This window comes from Lycorma delicatula, chromosome 11 (assembly GCF_047948215.1).
Source record: "Lycorma delicatula isolate Av1 chromosome 11, ASM4794821v1, whole genome shotgun sequence".
In the NCBI taxonomy this organism is placed as follows: Eukaryota; Metazoa; Arthropoda; class Insecta; order Hemiptera; family Fulgoridae; genus Lycorma; species Lycorma delicatula.
This window is the reverse complement of record NC_134465.1, coordinates 55342245-55358133: the sequence shown is the minus strand read 5'-3', so window position 1 is coordinate 55358133 and position 15889 is coordinate 55342245. Positions and strand designations below refer to the sequence as shown.

The window sequence follows — 15889 nt, the reverse complement described above, 5'->3', positions numbered from 1 at the left end:
TTCTACATTTTACTTTATCCCATAATATTCTCATTTTTAACTGTATTTGATGATGATAATAATATAATTTTCTGTAATGTAATAACTTAATTGGCATTGTTTTCTTCTCTTTTTTTTATCACTTTATCTTTGAAATAATGCATTAGCCTATAATGTGGATATAATAGTGGTCTATGGATGACCGCTTTATAGAGGAGTCAATAATGTATTTTATACCACAACCCTTTCAAAAATAATTAGCTCACAAATATATTACTCAATTAAAATAACTAAGTACATTCTTTTATTAAATAATATTAAAATAGACTGTGTGTTTAAATTGCCATATACTTGAGCGTTGCACTAAGTATTAAAATTCAAGTAAAAAATTAAGTAATATTTATTCCAACGATGATGAAAATATTTGCCACATTTGGGAATGGACTACATTCTACACATTTTTTATTTTTAACTAACTTTACTTAAAAAAGATTTTATGATACATAAATATTTTCTTTAATTTTTTGTGGAAAGTAAAAAATTCCATCCATGAATAATAGTACAATATGCCAACAAAAATTAATGAAACCTTTGAAAGGTAAAAATCTACAATACATTGATAAGAAAACTGGACCAATACGCATACAATCTGTTAGGATCTGAAGCCAAATAGGTATATGACTAATTTCATTATACTTCTTTCCCTATCTAACCATGATCAACTATAAAGGTTAAAATATAGTATTTTTTAAATGTAGATCTAAGCAATTTTAAAAAACTTTTGTAAATTTAGAGACTATTAAAAAATTATAACAAAGGTATATTAATAAAGATTATACCATTAATAAAGGTAATATCAAGAAAAAAGATTTCCTGATCAAAAGGAGGTGTGCCCACTAGCATACATTCAAAAGGCCATATAGCTTGTTTAATTAAATTAATTTAAACATCAGGAAAACATTTTTGAAAGAATATGTTTGGAGTGTAGTCTTATATGGAAGTGAAATGGATGGTAGTAGTACCTGAAAAGAAAAGATACAAAATATTGAAATGTGATGCTATAGAGAATGTTAAAAATCAGATGGATGGATAAAGTAACAAATGAAGAGTTGTTGCAGCAAATTGATGAAGAAAGAAACATTTGGAAAAATGTAGCTAAAAGAAGAGTTGCTTTGATATTGGAGGGACAGGTAGATGAGGAAAATTGTACAGCCAGTGTTTGGAATATGTAAAACAAATTGTTAGGAATGTAGGGACTTTTTAATGAAAATATTTTCATTAAAAAGTAATATGTGATGCATTAATTAAGACTTATTTTTAATTTTAATAACTTAGAAATTAAAGTTCACACTCAGGATAGTTCGTTTAAAAAAAATTCTAGGGAACATAAAAATACAGTGTTACTATTTTAATTTATAGACATTTAAATGGAATTAACTACAAGTTAATTGTAATATGTATATAAATATTGTAGAATTTCTATAGGATGGTCAAGTAGCTGACTGCAGTAGCACAGTTTCATCTTTAAATTAAATGTTCTATCTCAAAAACTGAATATCTACTTGATTTTGAAAGTTAGGGTATATCGCAGGATCCTAAAAATATCTAGTAACATACTCATGTTTTGTAAAAATAAAGGAACTTTTATTCTAAACTGGGATCTTGTGTACTTTGGATTTGTTATGAGAGGTCTGAAATATGAAGTAGTACAAGGTGAAACAGACAGCAAAATATCTGTTGTAGACTAAAAACTTAGTTTCATTGTGCAATTCTGTTTAAAACACAAAAAAAATTATGTAGCCATACTCAGTAGGGAATCTATAACATTAAGAAGAAACTGAAAATTCTATAGGTATAAAGGTAAATTTATTTGTAATTTGATGACAAATGATAGTGTTTATTTAAACTGGACCCACTATTGTTTTTCAGCATGCTAAAATTTACAAAAGTGGGTAGTCACTTTTATTAACTAACAATTACAAATAAGATTGACATATATTCATGACTGAAAATTACTGTAACAAATAAAATATTTGTCATGAAGTAAGTTTTTATGATGCTATACTAACATGATGTTTAGTTCAATTTATAAAAGAATTTACTGTTATTTCATAATAGTATACAGTATTTGTATTAAAATTAATTTAAATTTTGAACTATAAAAAATAAATAAAATTATATATAATTAATACAGATTATCCGAAAATAACAATAAATATTGCAATTTAAGAAATTAAATTTGAAATTACAGTGGTTTTGAAATATAATTCACTAAACTGCTGGTTTATTACTGGGGTAGCGATAATATATTCTACATACAAATTTTTCACCATGCCCTAACTTTTTTTTAGGTTCATGTTTGTGGATTTTTTACTATTGGCCAGATTTTATTTTAGTTTTTTAGTTAAAAAAATGTTTGTTAAATTTACAGAATAGAGGTAAGTTTTATACCTAAAAAGAGTGGTTGTGAGAAGAAATGGGTAGTATCAAGAACGTGGGAACCACAGTAATTGGGTATGAATTGTAATAGGAATGTTTTAACAAAAGGAAAAGGTTTCTTGGTGAACAATTAAATAGAATTAAGGAAGAGATTGGGAAAATGCAATATATGGAATGTAGTATTGTATGATTCTCATACATGCATCCAAAGGAAGGAGGATGAAACAAAATGCACTTGAAAGGTTGGATATTGTAAAAAATAAAGGATTACTAAGGAAGGCAAATGCTTAAAATATAAGAAGAAAAATGAATTGTCTGTACACTGATTTAAGAAGAATAAGACTACAATTAAGAGAATGGAGAGCTACACTTCATTTACAATCATACATATCATCCTCTGAAGTAATAGCTGAGTGATAATTTCTGGATGCTAAACAGGAAAGAAAAGAGAATGTAGAGGAAGCTATGGTAATGCTAAGAAAATAGCACAGAATTGTGAAACATGGAAGATTAAAGCAAGGACGTGCCAAAAGTATAAACAGATCGGTGAAAAAATTATTTATCAGAAGCAAAAATCATCGATAGCTACATTCTCCATTGTTTGTGATTTTGTAAATAAAAAGAGAGTTCACATGCAAACCAATTACTTATATCGAGTTGAATTTTCATATCATAAGGTATGGTGATGCCTTTCCTCTAACAGTTATATTTTAAATTGTATTGAGGTAGCAGTTTCCAAAGTATAATTTGTAGATATCAATAGTTTAAAAAATTGACAGTGCTTTTAAATGTTTTATCATCATTTTTATACCATGTGTGAACTAAATACTGATTGTCTTTGGAGAGAGCAGTTGCATGTCTGCAACAGCTCTCTTTATCGCTATTGACAGGGATAAAGTTAGGGATGCATAGTGAAACTATGCATCCCTAACTTTGATAATGTGATAAGTGAAGATGCATCTTCAGAAACCTTACATTATCTCTATCAACTCATAATTGAAAAATGTTATTGATTACTGATGTAGTTAGCCAAATATTCTTTAAAGAATTCCTATTACACAAAATATGCTTCAAGCAGTGGTGGGTTTAACGGTAAGCAGCCACATGGAGCCCTGAATTTTGCAACATTCATAAAAATTAAGAAAACCTGGAAATTATTGAGAGCCAAAGAAATGCATTGCATAAGTTTTTAACAGTAAATTCAGAGAGAGAGTTACCAACATCTACTTCAGTAAAATGGTCTGTGTTTGAAACTTCTTCTGAACCACACAGACCTATAAGTAATTAAGGACAAGTTGAGCATGCGAGGTTGAAAATGCTACTGAAAAAAGGAGTGTGAAGACGCAGAATATAGATAGTCCAGACAAACTCTTGAATATAGACATTGAAGTAATAAAAAATGATGTAGCTATATGTCCAACAATTTTTTTCAGATGCTATTATTGACCACATTCTTAAACACAAACCCAAAAATATTGAGAATATAAAGAATTTGAAATCTATGTATAAAGACAGAGATGAAGTTTATTACAGAGGACTTTGTTATGATCATTTTTACAGAAAGAAATCAAATGGAAAAGAAAACTTTGCTGATATTTTCAGAAACAAGCAAAAGTGTTTACTGCTACTCTTGCAAATTCTTTTCTGAATGAAAGTTAAATTAACTGGTTTGCAAATTTGGAGATCAATTATTGTTATTTTGTTGGATCACAAAATTTAAAAAAACATGTTAGCCATGTGTACGAAAGATCAACCAAATCTATTAAAGTTGATACTCGAGCATTACAGGAAAAAGAAGAATGTTACTGGAGAGAAGTGTTAAAAAGAATTTGTGTCAACAATAGAATTATTGAGTTGATTAGGATTTAGGGGTCACGATGGAAGGCAAAGATTCCAATAGGAAAGGAAATTACTTAATCTGCTTTGAATACAATGAGTTCTTGAAATTACATCTGCAAAAGTATGCCAACCATGTATGAGAAAATGTGATCTACTTATGTCGCAGTATTTGGATGAATATGTAGGTCTTACTGGCAATCGAGTAAGAGCTGAAATATTTGAAGAAATCAAATCTGTGACTTATTATAGTATAATTGTTGACTCCTCTCCCAATATTTTTCATGTCGACCAACTTACTTTTGTGATATGTTTCATGCATTATAAAGGAAATATTTATGGGATTCATTCCCATGGATAAACGCATCTCTTCATACTTAGAACAAGAAGTTTTGAAAACTTTAACAAAATTAGTTGTCTATGTTAAAAACTGTTGAGGACAATCTTTTGATACACTTCAAATATATTAGGAAAGTACTCAGGTTTGCAAGCATGCATTAAAGAACAGCCCAAATGTGGTTTTTATTCCGTGTCCTTACCATTCTTTAAATTTAATTGGAAATTTTGCTACAGAAAGTTGTAGCACTGCAGTTCAATAATTTATTTGTGCAGAAGTTATTCACATTTTTCTTTGTATCAACTAATCACTGGAAAATTTTAAAGAGTAAACTAGAGAAATTCGTAAAGATAAACAATCTGTCTCACTGAGAAGAGTTTGTGGTACAAGATGGTAAGCAAGAGCAGACCTGTGTTAGCTATAAACTTTGGATTCACCATTTAAAAGAGACTTTAAATGAAATTTGTAATGCAGAAGAAGAAAAAGAAGTTATATTAGTGGAGGCGACTTCACTTCTGAAGAAATTGGACAAATATGAAACCGACCTAATGACAATGATTTGGAATACTATTTTGCAAAGAATAAATGCTACTAGTAAATCTACTGCAATCAGTTGAATACGAACTGTGCAAAGGATCTGTAGTACTGATGTCATTAGATAATTTTATCAATAATTTCTGAGAAGAATGTGAAAAAGAGGCAACTGATTTATTATCAGCGCCGTCATTTAATGTGGAAGATGAACAAACTTGCAGAAGATGAAAGAGAACTTGTTTTTTGATGAAAACAAAGAAGATGGATATGAATTTCCAATTTGAGAAGATTTTAAAGTCAATTAATTTTATCTCATATGTGATAACATTAAGGCACAACTGTTTCAAAGAGCTGAGAAGTATGAAGTTGTTCTAGAGCATTTTCTTTATTTTTTGATTGGAAATTGTCAATAGAAGAAAGGAAAAAAGTTGAACAATATGTATAAAATAACATTGATTTGTACTTTGGAAGATGAATTGGATAATTTCTAAAAGAAAACGAGAACACTATACAATCCAGAAATCTTCGATTTCTCATGTGATAGTGGTGTCGATAGATATCAAACCTATCGAGCCGCCAAAGAAATGTCTTACACATTTCCAAATATTGAAATATTATTGAAGATTTTTCTAACAATTCCCTTATCTAATGTGTCCCTAGAAAGATCATTTTCTGTTTTAATGAGAGTAAAAAATTATTTAAGAAATACAATGGGAAAAGAAAGATAACGGGAAGTTAAACCGTATTGGCAAAATAATTTTTTTATTTAATTGTATTGAATGATTTTGCAAGAAATAAAGCAAGACGGAAATTCACGTAAACATATTTTTTAAATAAATTATTTAATGGTATGAAATTTTTCATTACTTTTCATTTTTGTTAATAAGTTTATGAAAGTTTCCTTGTAACTTCTATTTCTAACTTGAGTTTGAAGGCTCCAAAGTTTTTACCGCTTAGGGCTTTCACTTGACTTGACCCGCCACTGACTTCAAGAATTTTTTTCGGGTATGAATGAAGTTCGTCGCTGCCTTTCATCCGGAGGTCTGGGGTTCGTAATTGACTCAGAACTATGATTCAGTTCTTTTCTTTTTTAATTATTATCTTTTAATATAAATTTACTGTTGTGTTTAAATAGCTAAATACTGTCTGTCGTATTTAGTAGCTACGACAGTAATCTATTTCTTACATCGGCAGTATAGTTTTTGAAAATATATTTTGTAAAATTTTTAAGTTTTTTGTTCCTATAAGCTAATTTTACCAATGAAATAGAATACATCATTGGTTTGTATTGCCTTGCTGATTATAAATAATATTAAGCTTTTCAAATTTTTTTATATTTTATTACAATCTCAATCAGCAGTATTTATGCGCGCATTTCAATGGAAATTTAAATGCCAACGATTGTTTATAATACTGCTCATATTTAGTAATATATTGAAAGCAAATGTGTTTATAACAACTCCAGGATTAAAGATATGAATTTAATGTTAAAAAGTATTATTTGCATGTTTTTCAAAGCTAGGGAATTTTTGATTCACTGACTACATTAAAAAAATGAAAGAGGTTATGACGTAAAATCGTATGATCGCGAACATGTGTATTTCTATTGGTTGTTTTCAGTATATGGTGATCGTTGGTCAGTAGTATTTACGTTATGGCGGAAACAGTGGGATGGTCCGCATCTCCACAAAAATCTGAAAATTCTGATATGGAGACTGAACTGAAATTTTCAACGACTGATGAATTCATTGAAAGTGACCTTACTGGTTTAGATGGTAGGTAATTATAATAAGTGTTGTCAATCTTCTTTGACATTTTCGTTAGTATATTGTTATATGTAGTACAAAGTTTTATGTAAACAATTACAGTTTTTTTACTTTTTATTTTAATTACATTCGTTTCTGTTTACTTTTCAGTTGAATGACATTTGAGTAATTGGTAACTTAATGAGTTTATTTTATATTGTATGTTTTTATGAAATGTTTGTTGAGGATGATGAAATTAGAACCAGAGTGATGTACGTTTTATTTTGAAAATCTTTAACTATTTAATTTGATAATAACTATAATTAAATCTGTTTTTGCCATTTGAAGGATTGTTTTATGTTTATTTTGGGCTATTAAAACTCTGGTATGAAACTAATTTTCATTTCTTTGACACACATAGCCTTATCAACACATACCCGTATGTTTGAAAGTGTGTGTATGTCTAAAAGTGAACTTATTTTAATGAGATACTAATTTGCAAAAAACTTAGTGAAACTGTTGCTTGTGTTGTAGGAAAAGGTATTCTTAACACGTAATAAATGAAAAAATTTTGATAATCTTTTTTTGTTACTCATTTATTTATGAATTGTGTTGTTATCAGATCTGGGGCCGATTATAGAATGGAAATTTGTAGTGTCACTTTTTTGTTTCTTAATGCTTTTGTTCTATCAGTTTCTCCTGCTTTTTATTGGCAGAGCAAATTTTGCTTTTAATTAACTGCTGACTTTTCACTTTGATAAAGAATGTGTTCCTAAACGTAGAACTTTAAATTAAATCCGTATTGAAAATATTGAAGCAGTATTGAAAGATATTCATAGTTTTATTTCACCTTGAATTTGTTGCGAAGTAGTAATTCATAATTAACCAGCATTTAGTAGTAATTTTTAATTTAGTTGTGTATCTTTCGATTAACAACCTGAAACTAACATTGAGTTTCTGAGAAATATTAATTATATTATTATACTCTTTTATCATTGTTTCTTTTTTCTTTTTTTTTTTTATGATGCATTTCCTTCTGAATGGTATTAGCATTTTCATTTACACTAAACAAATCTTGAGAATCTGTAACAAATTTGTTTTTAAAATATATATAGTTACTGAATTATAGTCTTTTTCTGTTTCTTATATGTATCAGAACTATCAAACTGAAAGGTTGAAAGAATAATTTAAAAATGTTTGATAGACATTGCCAGTCAAACAATCAAGAGTAATGGACAAACAATATTTTCAAATGTTTGAAGCAATGTTATTGTCAACTTGTCTATTCATGGATGTGAATATAAATAAACCGATGAACTCTTGCAATTAACTAACTTGCTTTCATTTTCATCTGTGACTATAATTGACATTGGATCTATTAACTTAATTTTATAATTTGCTGAAATTTGATTTCTGATACAGGAATTTCACACTTATTTTTAATAGTACATTTTAGTAATGATTCTGTCATCAAACTCACTTATCTTGTTTGCTTGGTTGCCAAACAAAAATTTTGACTTTGCATTTCACCTGTAAACCTCCTTTAAATGTTATATTGTGCTGCCTGTATGCTTTAGATTGCCCTTGCTATTCCATTCAAAATTGTACTTTCGGCTATTATACTTGAATTTGTTTATCTTTTGTGTAGAAAAGAAGATTTTTGCTTTAGACCTTGAACATTTTTGTAAAATGTGTTTATCATTTTCATTTGTCACTGTTGTATTAATTTTACTTGAAATATTTATGATAGGAATTTTTAACTATAATATTCTTATATGTGCTGTGATAACTGTTAAATTTTTTGTGGAATATTGGGAATAAGAACATGTCCATTTTCACTAATTAACAGATTGTGTGAATAAATTAAAAAAGCAGGCAAAGTGTTGCGCGACTTCCTGGCTATACTGGTTAAATCAAATCAAGGTTCGCAGTGTAATACAGGTGCCAAAGCTTAATTTTAATAGCCCTTTGTGATGAAGAAACCTACCAAAAAACGTTTTTGATACTTGTGCAAAACGGCATATTATTTTACATAATATTATTATTATGTGTTTTTTTTATTTCTTACGCAAAAATAGTGCGTAATAATATAAATAAGGTCATTTAGTTAAATCTTGTATATAATTTATATATTTAAGTTAATTAGACAAGCTTAGGTTATGTTTGGTTAGATTATGTTGACTTAGTTTACTTACGATCATACGTACATCAACATCCTAACCTAATCTATTTCACTAACCTTGTCTAATTAACATACAAATTATATATGACAGTAACTTCATAGTTAATTCATAAATATACATGAAAATTATGTAAAATAACAAAGCGGTTAATGTACTAGTGCCATTTTTTTTAATTATAAAAATTAAAAGAATTAAGAGCCAAAGATGAACAAAAAACAGAATATATATTTTTTAGAGGAGGGGAATAAATTTTTGTTAAACTTTTTGTATGTAGGTTAAGCTTAACAAATTTGCTTAAATAAAGTTTTGTGCAAATTTAATGAAGGCTATGGAAAGATAAATAAAATTTTCAGAAAAAACTTTTTTGTACTTTAGATTTGGAGTATATAATTAAAAAAAATGTAGACATTTCAATGTATGAAATATAAAAATGGTGAAAAATATTTATACCAGAGGGAAAATACAAAAAACATATTTCAGTTTTAAGAGATAGGGATTGATTTTTGAAAAAAGTTTTATTATTTATATATGCATTGTAGGTAACAAATTTGCTTTAATAAAGTTTTCTTTAAAACTACTCTGAAGAAAATTAAAATTGTTTTTTTTTCACAGTATTCCCCACTCACTAACAAATTTTGAAAAAAATTGATATGGTAAAATTCCCATCATGTAGAAATATTTTAGCTGAATTTAAAGAAAATCTGTTTGTTATATCCTGAGATGCAAGATCAAAAGAAGTGCGACACACATACCCATGTACATATACATATATGCATATGGTTATTTAGTTAAATGAACTAGTTGGACCCTCAAAAGAAAAGGATTTCAAAAAACTCTATAGCCCATTTTTGACATAATCACTGTACTTTCCTCTTTAACCTTTTCAGATCATTTAGTCTTGGAACTGGTTATGCACGGCTGTTACAAAATCATTTTATATGACATCTAAGTCATTATCTTGTTTTATATTCACAAAGGAATCAGTTTTATTACACAATTTGAACAATGTTTTATTTAGACTAGAAAGAATATGACTTTTTTTTTCAGAAATGTGGGTGTGTGTGTGTATGTATGTGTTAATTGGTATGAGGATTATGGATTTATTTATTATTTACAAAAATAGCTTATCTTAGTAGCAAAATATAGATGTATTGAAACACATAATAAATTATGATATACAGCACACACAAAAAAAAAGGAATTTGTGGTCGTAAATACGTCACTTTTACTTGAGGTTTCTGACAAATGATATCTGTAAACATTGTAACATATATCGATTCGTAATGAATAACAGTATACAGTAAAAATGGTTTTTTGTCAATCTGAATAGCCTTTTGAGCGATGGGGATTTTTATAAAACGTAGTTTTCTGAATCTACTTTCACCTATACTAACTTATGTTACTAATCTGTGATTTATGACATGGGTTTTTCATCATATTTTGCCCAACTTTCAACCGATTTGCTTGAAAGTATTATGTTTAAAATCAGCAAACTATGTTTCATAAACACAAAGCAAAAAAACAAAAATTTCGCTAATAAAAAATGCAGTAGAAATGCGCAAAAAAATTCTGCAATTAAATTATCGTAATTTTTGTAGTTTTTTGTTGTTACAGGCATAAAAAATATCCAATCGTAATGGTTTTTTTTGTCAGAATCTGTTAAATCTCTTTAATATACTGTCATTTTTTGAAATTTTTTTCACAAGAGGATAGCATAAGACTATGAAGGGAGGCAATCGGATACCAACATATTTTCGCGTCAAGTGCGGATCATTGTGATGGGAGAAGAATAGCTATTTTAGCTATATTCACCGGAAAAGTAAAAGAAAAGTACCTGAACATGGGAAACAACTATTTATAGAAAACTTTTTGTTTTAAAAAAAAAAAAGGAAAATTACTCTGTAAAAATAAAAAAAAATAAAAGTACATAACTAGAAATATGATCTTAAAATATTGAATAATTTGTGCATTATTACCAATACCTGGTATGAAAGTCCCGTGTGTTACGAATAACTGAATTATAAGTGATTATTAACGATAAGAAACTAGTTTTAGCAGGTTTATAGAAAGGATCTTGCAAAAGTAGAAAAAGATGAACAATCATCTTTCTGTTGATGGTTTAGAGATTATAGATTTCCAATAATTATTAAGTTAAGAACTATCATGTAATTACATTAAATGTGATTAAGGAAATTTTTTAAGAGTAGGAATATTGTATAATAAAATAGTTTGTATTGGGACAGTTCTGTAATGAATTATTATTTTTTTTTTTGTAACTTATGTTTCAGATTTGATTACAAATTATGAAACAGAGTTATATAAGCCAAATTCATTACTTTTTGATGAAAATATGGGTCATTTAGATGATTCAATACAACTAGAAGATGATGCATATTATGATTTTCTAAATCTTCCCAATAATTTAATATCGCCTTCATCACCTGCGCCTCCACCTAATCATAATCTTCGTTCACAGACAGATGTCGATATGAAAATGGATACTAACTGGAAGTCCTTAGAAGATTCATTATTCAATAATTCTACGGTTAAGATTAATAATGATAATAATATTAATAATAGAAGTGTTGAACAAAATAATAATTATTTTCAAAGAGAAGTCCCATCTGGAACTGTTCCTTCATCGGTTGTCAGTCCACAAATTGTACCGCAGTCTGTTGCTACAACATGTTTAAACGATCAAACATCTAAAGTAACCAGACAACGTTCACAATCTAATATATTAAGATCACCGACAAAACAGAAAACACCACCGACAGTCCAACCACAACAGATTGCATCCACAAATATATTACCACAAATTCAACAAACTGTGACTACAAATGGTACGTCTGCAACAGTTGTATTCCATCCTGGAGGTTTAGTGTTACAGCCACAGATGATGAATACGACTAATACAACACCTAATAATGTAAATTATTGTAGTGTACAGCACGCTACAAATATTGTAAATCAACAACAAACATCACAGCAACAAATACCTACTAACATAAAGCATTTAGTACCGGCACAGCAGATTTCATTACAGAAAAAAAGTAAACAAATACAGAAACCTGGTACCAATCAAGTTCTTACTGTTCAAAGTATGGGGCAAATACATGTAGCAGCTGATCAAATGAAACAAGTAAGGTTTTTTGTTTTTTTATTATTTGTTTTTATTTTTGTTAGGAATGCTGGCACATTCTAATGATGTAATGTTGTTTTAAGTGCTAGTTAACTCAAACTAGCAAATACTTATTTTTTCTTAATGTCAGTGGATTTTCATTGGTTTCCTAACCAAACTGAATCCTGTAAAAATTTATTTTTGTTTTTTCAATTGTATCATGTAATTAAAAGAACCATGGACCTGAAGAAAATACGATAGTGTAATATTTTAATGCATATTTTATTTTATGTTGGGTTGCATATCTGTGAATACAACTGGATGATTTTTTTCCAAATATCAACTCGTATTAAAATGTTTTTTAATTATTTATATAAAACTTGAAGTTTTATATAAATTAAAAAAGGAGAAGAAAGTGATTTGAATTTTAAAAAAATCATGTCCAAAAATCTAAAATTAAGTTAAAAATAGAAATTAAATTCACTTTCAAAATTCAAGTCATCATGATTATTTTAAGAAAAAACTTTAGTAATGGAATGTTAAAATAGTAAGATGCGTGTTAAAAAATTAAATATAGACCTATTTTTAAATCTAATGAAGGATATGTTGTTTTGTGGTGAAAGTTATGAAAACATTAAACTTTAAGTCCATGCCAGTCTTCATTCAAAATCATCTTTTAGAGATTGTTATACAAGTCGACTAAGTTCAGGGTACTCTTTAATTTCCTCCTAACATTTTTTCTATTTCTTTTGAATGATGATATATGGTAAATCGTATATAATCAACTTAACCTTTCTTTTTTCTGTTTAGCCTCCGGAACCACTGTAAGGTATTACTTCAGAGGTGAATGAGGATGATATGTATGAATGTAAATGAAGTGTAAACTCATACAGTCTCAGGTCAACCGTTCCTGAGATGTGTGATTAATTGAAATGCGACCTCTAAAGAACATCAGTATCCACGATCTAGTATAGTTTACATAACCTAACCAAACATAATCTATGCTCGCTAATCTCATCTAATTAACATTAATTATTCAAATTATATATAACAATGATGCAATCTTTAATGATGGCTAATAGAGTTTGTTGGATTATTTATGTGAATTTCTATGGTATCACCGACATAATAAGGATGAGGAAGATTTGTCCAATCTGATACTTCAACATATTAGTGAGTTTTATCCATAGTATAATTATCATATGCATTATGATATTGCAGCATATATCGTTAAAAAAAAAAATAGAAAAATTTTGGGGGAGAAATTCCAAAAGAGTGGCAAATCCGAGCTAGCTTTCAGTGAAAATTAAGTTCTTAAAATTTTTTATATAAGCCGATATCCCCCGATGTGGTGTGATAGTGTCTCGGCCTTTCATCCAAAGATCCCGAGTTCGATTCCTGGTTAGGCATGTCGTTTTTCATATGAAACATTTTTTCATATTCCCAAATAGCTTCTTTGTAATAAACCAAAAGCTTTTTTGTAAGTTTTTGTGTAAATTAATTCATTAGTCAAATAAAATAGAATAAATAAGTTTTTAAAATATTTGATAATGGAAACAAAATTATTATAAATTAACAATAGCATGTTATTGCAGATTGATAATCTCTCATTATTAATATGCAATAATTTTTTTTGGAGATTTTCATCCAAACAAAACGTAAAAAGAGCATTTATGTAATATACATGTGGCAGTTTTCTAAAAGTGTACATTTAATGGGTACACTTAAAAAAAAAAAAAGATAATCACAATTGTTAGACAAAAAAAGAACAAGTAGATTTGTAGAAGTTTACAGAACATTATTTTCTTAATATAAACTGTTTTATGTAGGATCAGTGTTCATGGAGAAATTACAATATGATATTGATATTTGAGATGGTAAAAAAATTCATTATGAAAGGCAAAGGCAGTTTAAAGTTAAGTGTTATTATCCTATAGAAAAATTCCTTTCTCCTGCATAAATAAGCCTTCATAACAAATATTTTTCTTTAGGGGAATTTTGACTCGTTCTATACTACAGAATTCTCATGCATCCTGGAAAACCATTGACTAAAACTTTTTACAATAGTGGAAATGCCCTGGAATCTTGCATTTTTGCTTATTTGCCCTGGAAATTTCAAAATTAAAAAAATTCTTTTATATTATTTTTTAATAAAGTTCATTTTTCAGTGGAATATATGCTGAAAATAAAGCTAATATAGCTATAGGGTAGTTGAATAGTTGTGAAGATGCTTTCTCTGGTTAATAGTTTCAGAAAGAAAACAATAAAATTCCATTTATAATTTTCATCTACTTACTAATATGTTTCTGCGGCACCTTATTTTAATCTTGTGATACAATTTGAATAAATTTTCATTATGTTATTATTTTTATATTAAATTACAGGTTTCTGTGAGAATATCATACTTGTTTAGAAACACAAGTATTTAACATGAATGCGTGAATCAGTTTTGGAAAAGCATAGTATAGAAATAATATACAAAATGATTAAACTCCTATTTATATGTATGTGAAATTGTTTTTTTTTTTTTTTAATATATAGTAAAAGTTGTGTAGGACTGAATATATTTCTACTTATGGTATTTGTTACTAATCTTTTTAATGGGACGTATCAAAAGTTCGCTAAGTCACGTGCTAAATTTTGTAAATATCCTCGAGAAAAAAATTTGTAGTTTTTGTGGGAACTTTGGTACTAACAACTTAGTCTTCAATGTTACAAAAAATAAAATAAAAGTACATTTTTATGAAAGAATGTAGAAGAGGAAAAAACAAAGATATTTTAAATAAAAACATATCTATTATTTTTCAGTCATAAATCTCCCTTGCCTCTGCTTTCCCTTATTTACTCTTTATCGTATGGACAAGTAATTTAATATTTATGACAAAATTATGATTGAAATTATAATGTAATAGTTTTGCCCATTCCATAAAAAAACAAGTTGTTGATGCGGCCTGTAGAATAAGAACATTATGTGAAAAATTTTTAATTGCTAGATAAGAATATATGTATTAACAAATGAATAAGTGTGCAGTGTTTGTAAAAATAGCTCACCAATTGATAAGGCATTAACTTGTGGTGAAGTAAATATTTATTGTTGTGTTGTATTCCAATGTTAACCAGGAGTATTCTCGATGTTGATGGTTACTCCCTTTCACTTGTTTGTCTCTTTTCTATCCTTTATTATTCCTTCTTATTTAAACAAGTACTGTTGAAGTTTGTATGGTAGCCTTAGTTCCATTTGCGATGTAATGTCGAAATCTTATGGTAGTCAGCAGGAGAGCTGCTTCTTTATAAGAGTTTAATGTGGAGTAATCCTTTGTTCCCATGGAACTATACAAGAAGTCTGTTTCCTATCTGAGGGTTGCAGAAAAAGAAAAGAACTATTGGCTAAAATGCTAATCTGTTTATCCATCTATTAACACAAATAAGATAAACTAAATGAATATAGAAAAATAATAGCAAAGAGAAGTACTCTGCTAAAAGTGAAAATTGCTTGAAAATGGCAGAAACCATTTACAAAGATGGAAATGTATAACTAGATGAAAATTATATTTGTTAAACTGTAATAATCAATAGATATAAAAGAATGGATAATATATATACATACATAGACCTATAAAAAATAAGTGAAGTATAAACAAATGAGTAACAGAAAAAAACCAACCTTTCTGAAGTACTTCAAAATATTTTTATTTTGTTTTTACTTTTGCCTTGA

At 28.1% G+C, this 15889-nt stretch overlaps 1 protein-coding gene across 4 annotated transcripts in view; it reads left to right on the top strand.

Annotated features, from left to right (window-relative positions):
- Positions 1–6742: 6742 nt before the first annotated feature.
- SREBP (Sterol regulatory element binding protein) overlaps positions 6743–15889 on the top strand; it is a 58016-nt gene continuing 48869 nt past the window's right edge. For all 4 annotated transcript variants that reach the window (XR_012758240.1, XR_012758241.1, XM_075378588.1 and 1 more), the window contains exons 1-2: positions 6743–6900; positions 11342–12195. Coding sequence is in view for 2 of the 4 variants with exons in the window: in XM_075378588.1 (XP_075234703.1) it covers positions 6780–6900; positions 11342–12195 (975 nt within the window). In the remaining 2 variants the exon portion in view is untranslated. The remainder of the gene's footprint in view (positions 6901–11341; positions 12196–15889) is intronic.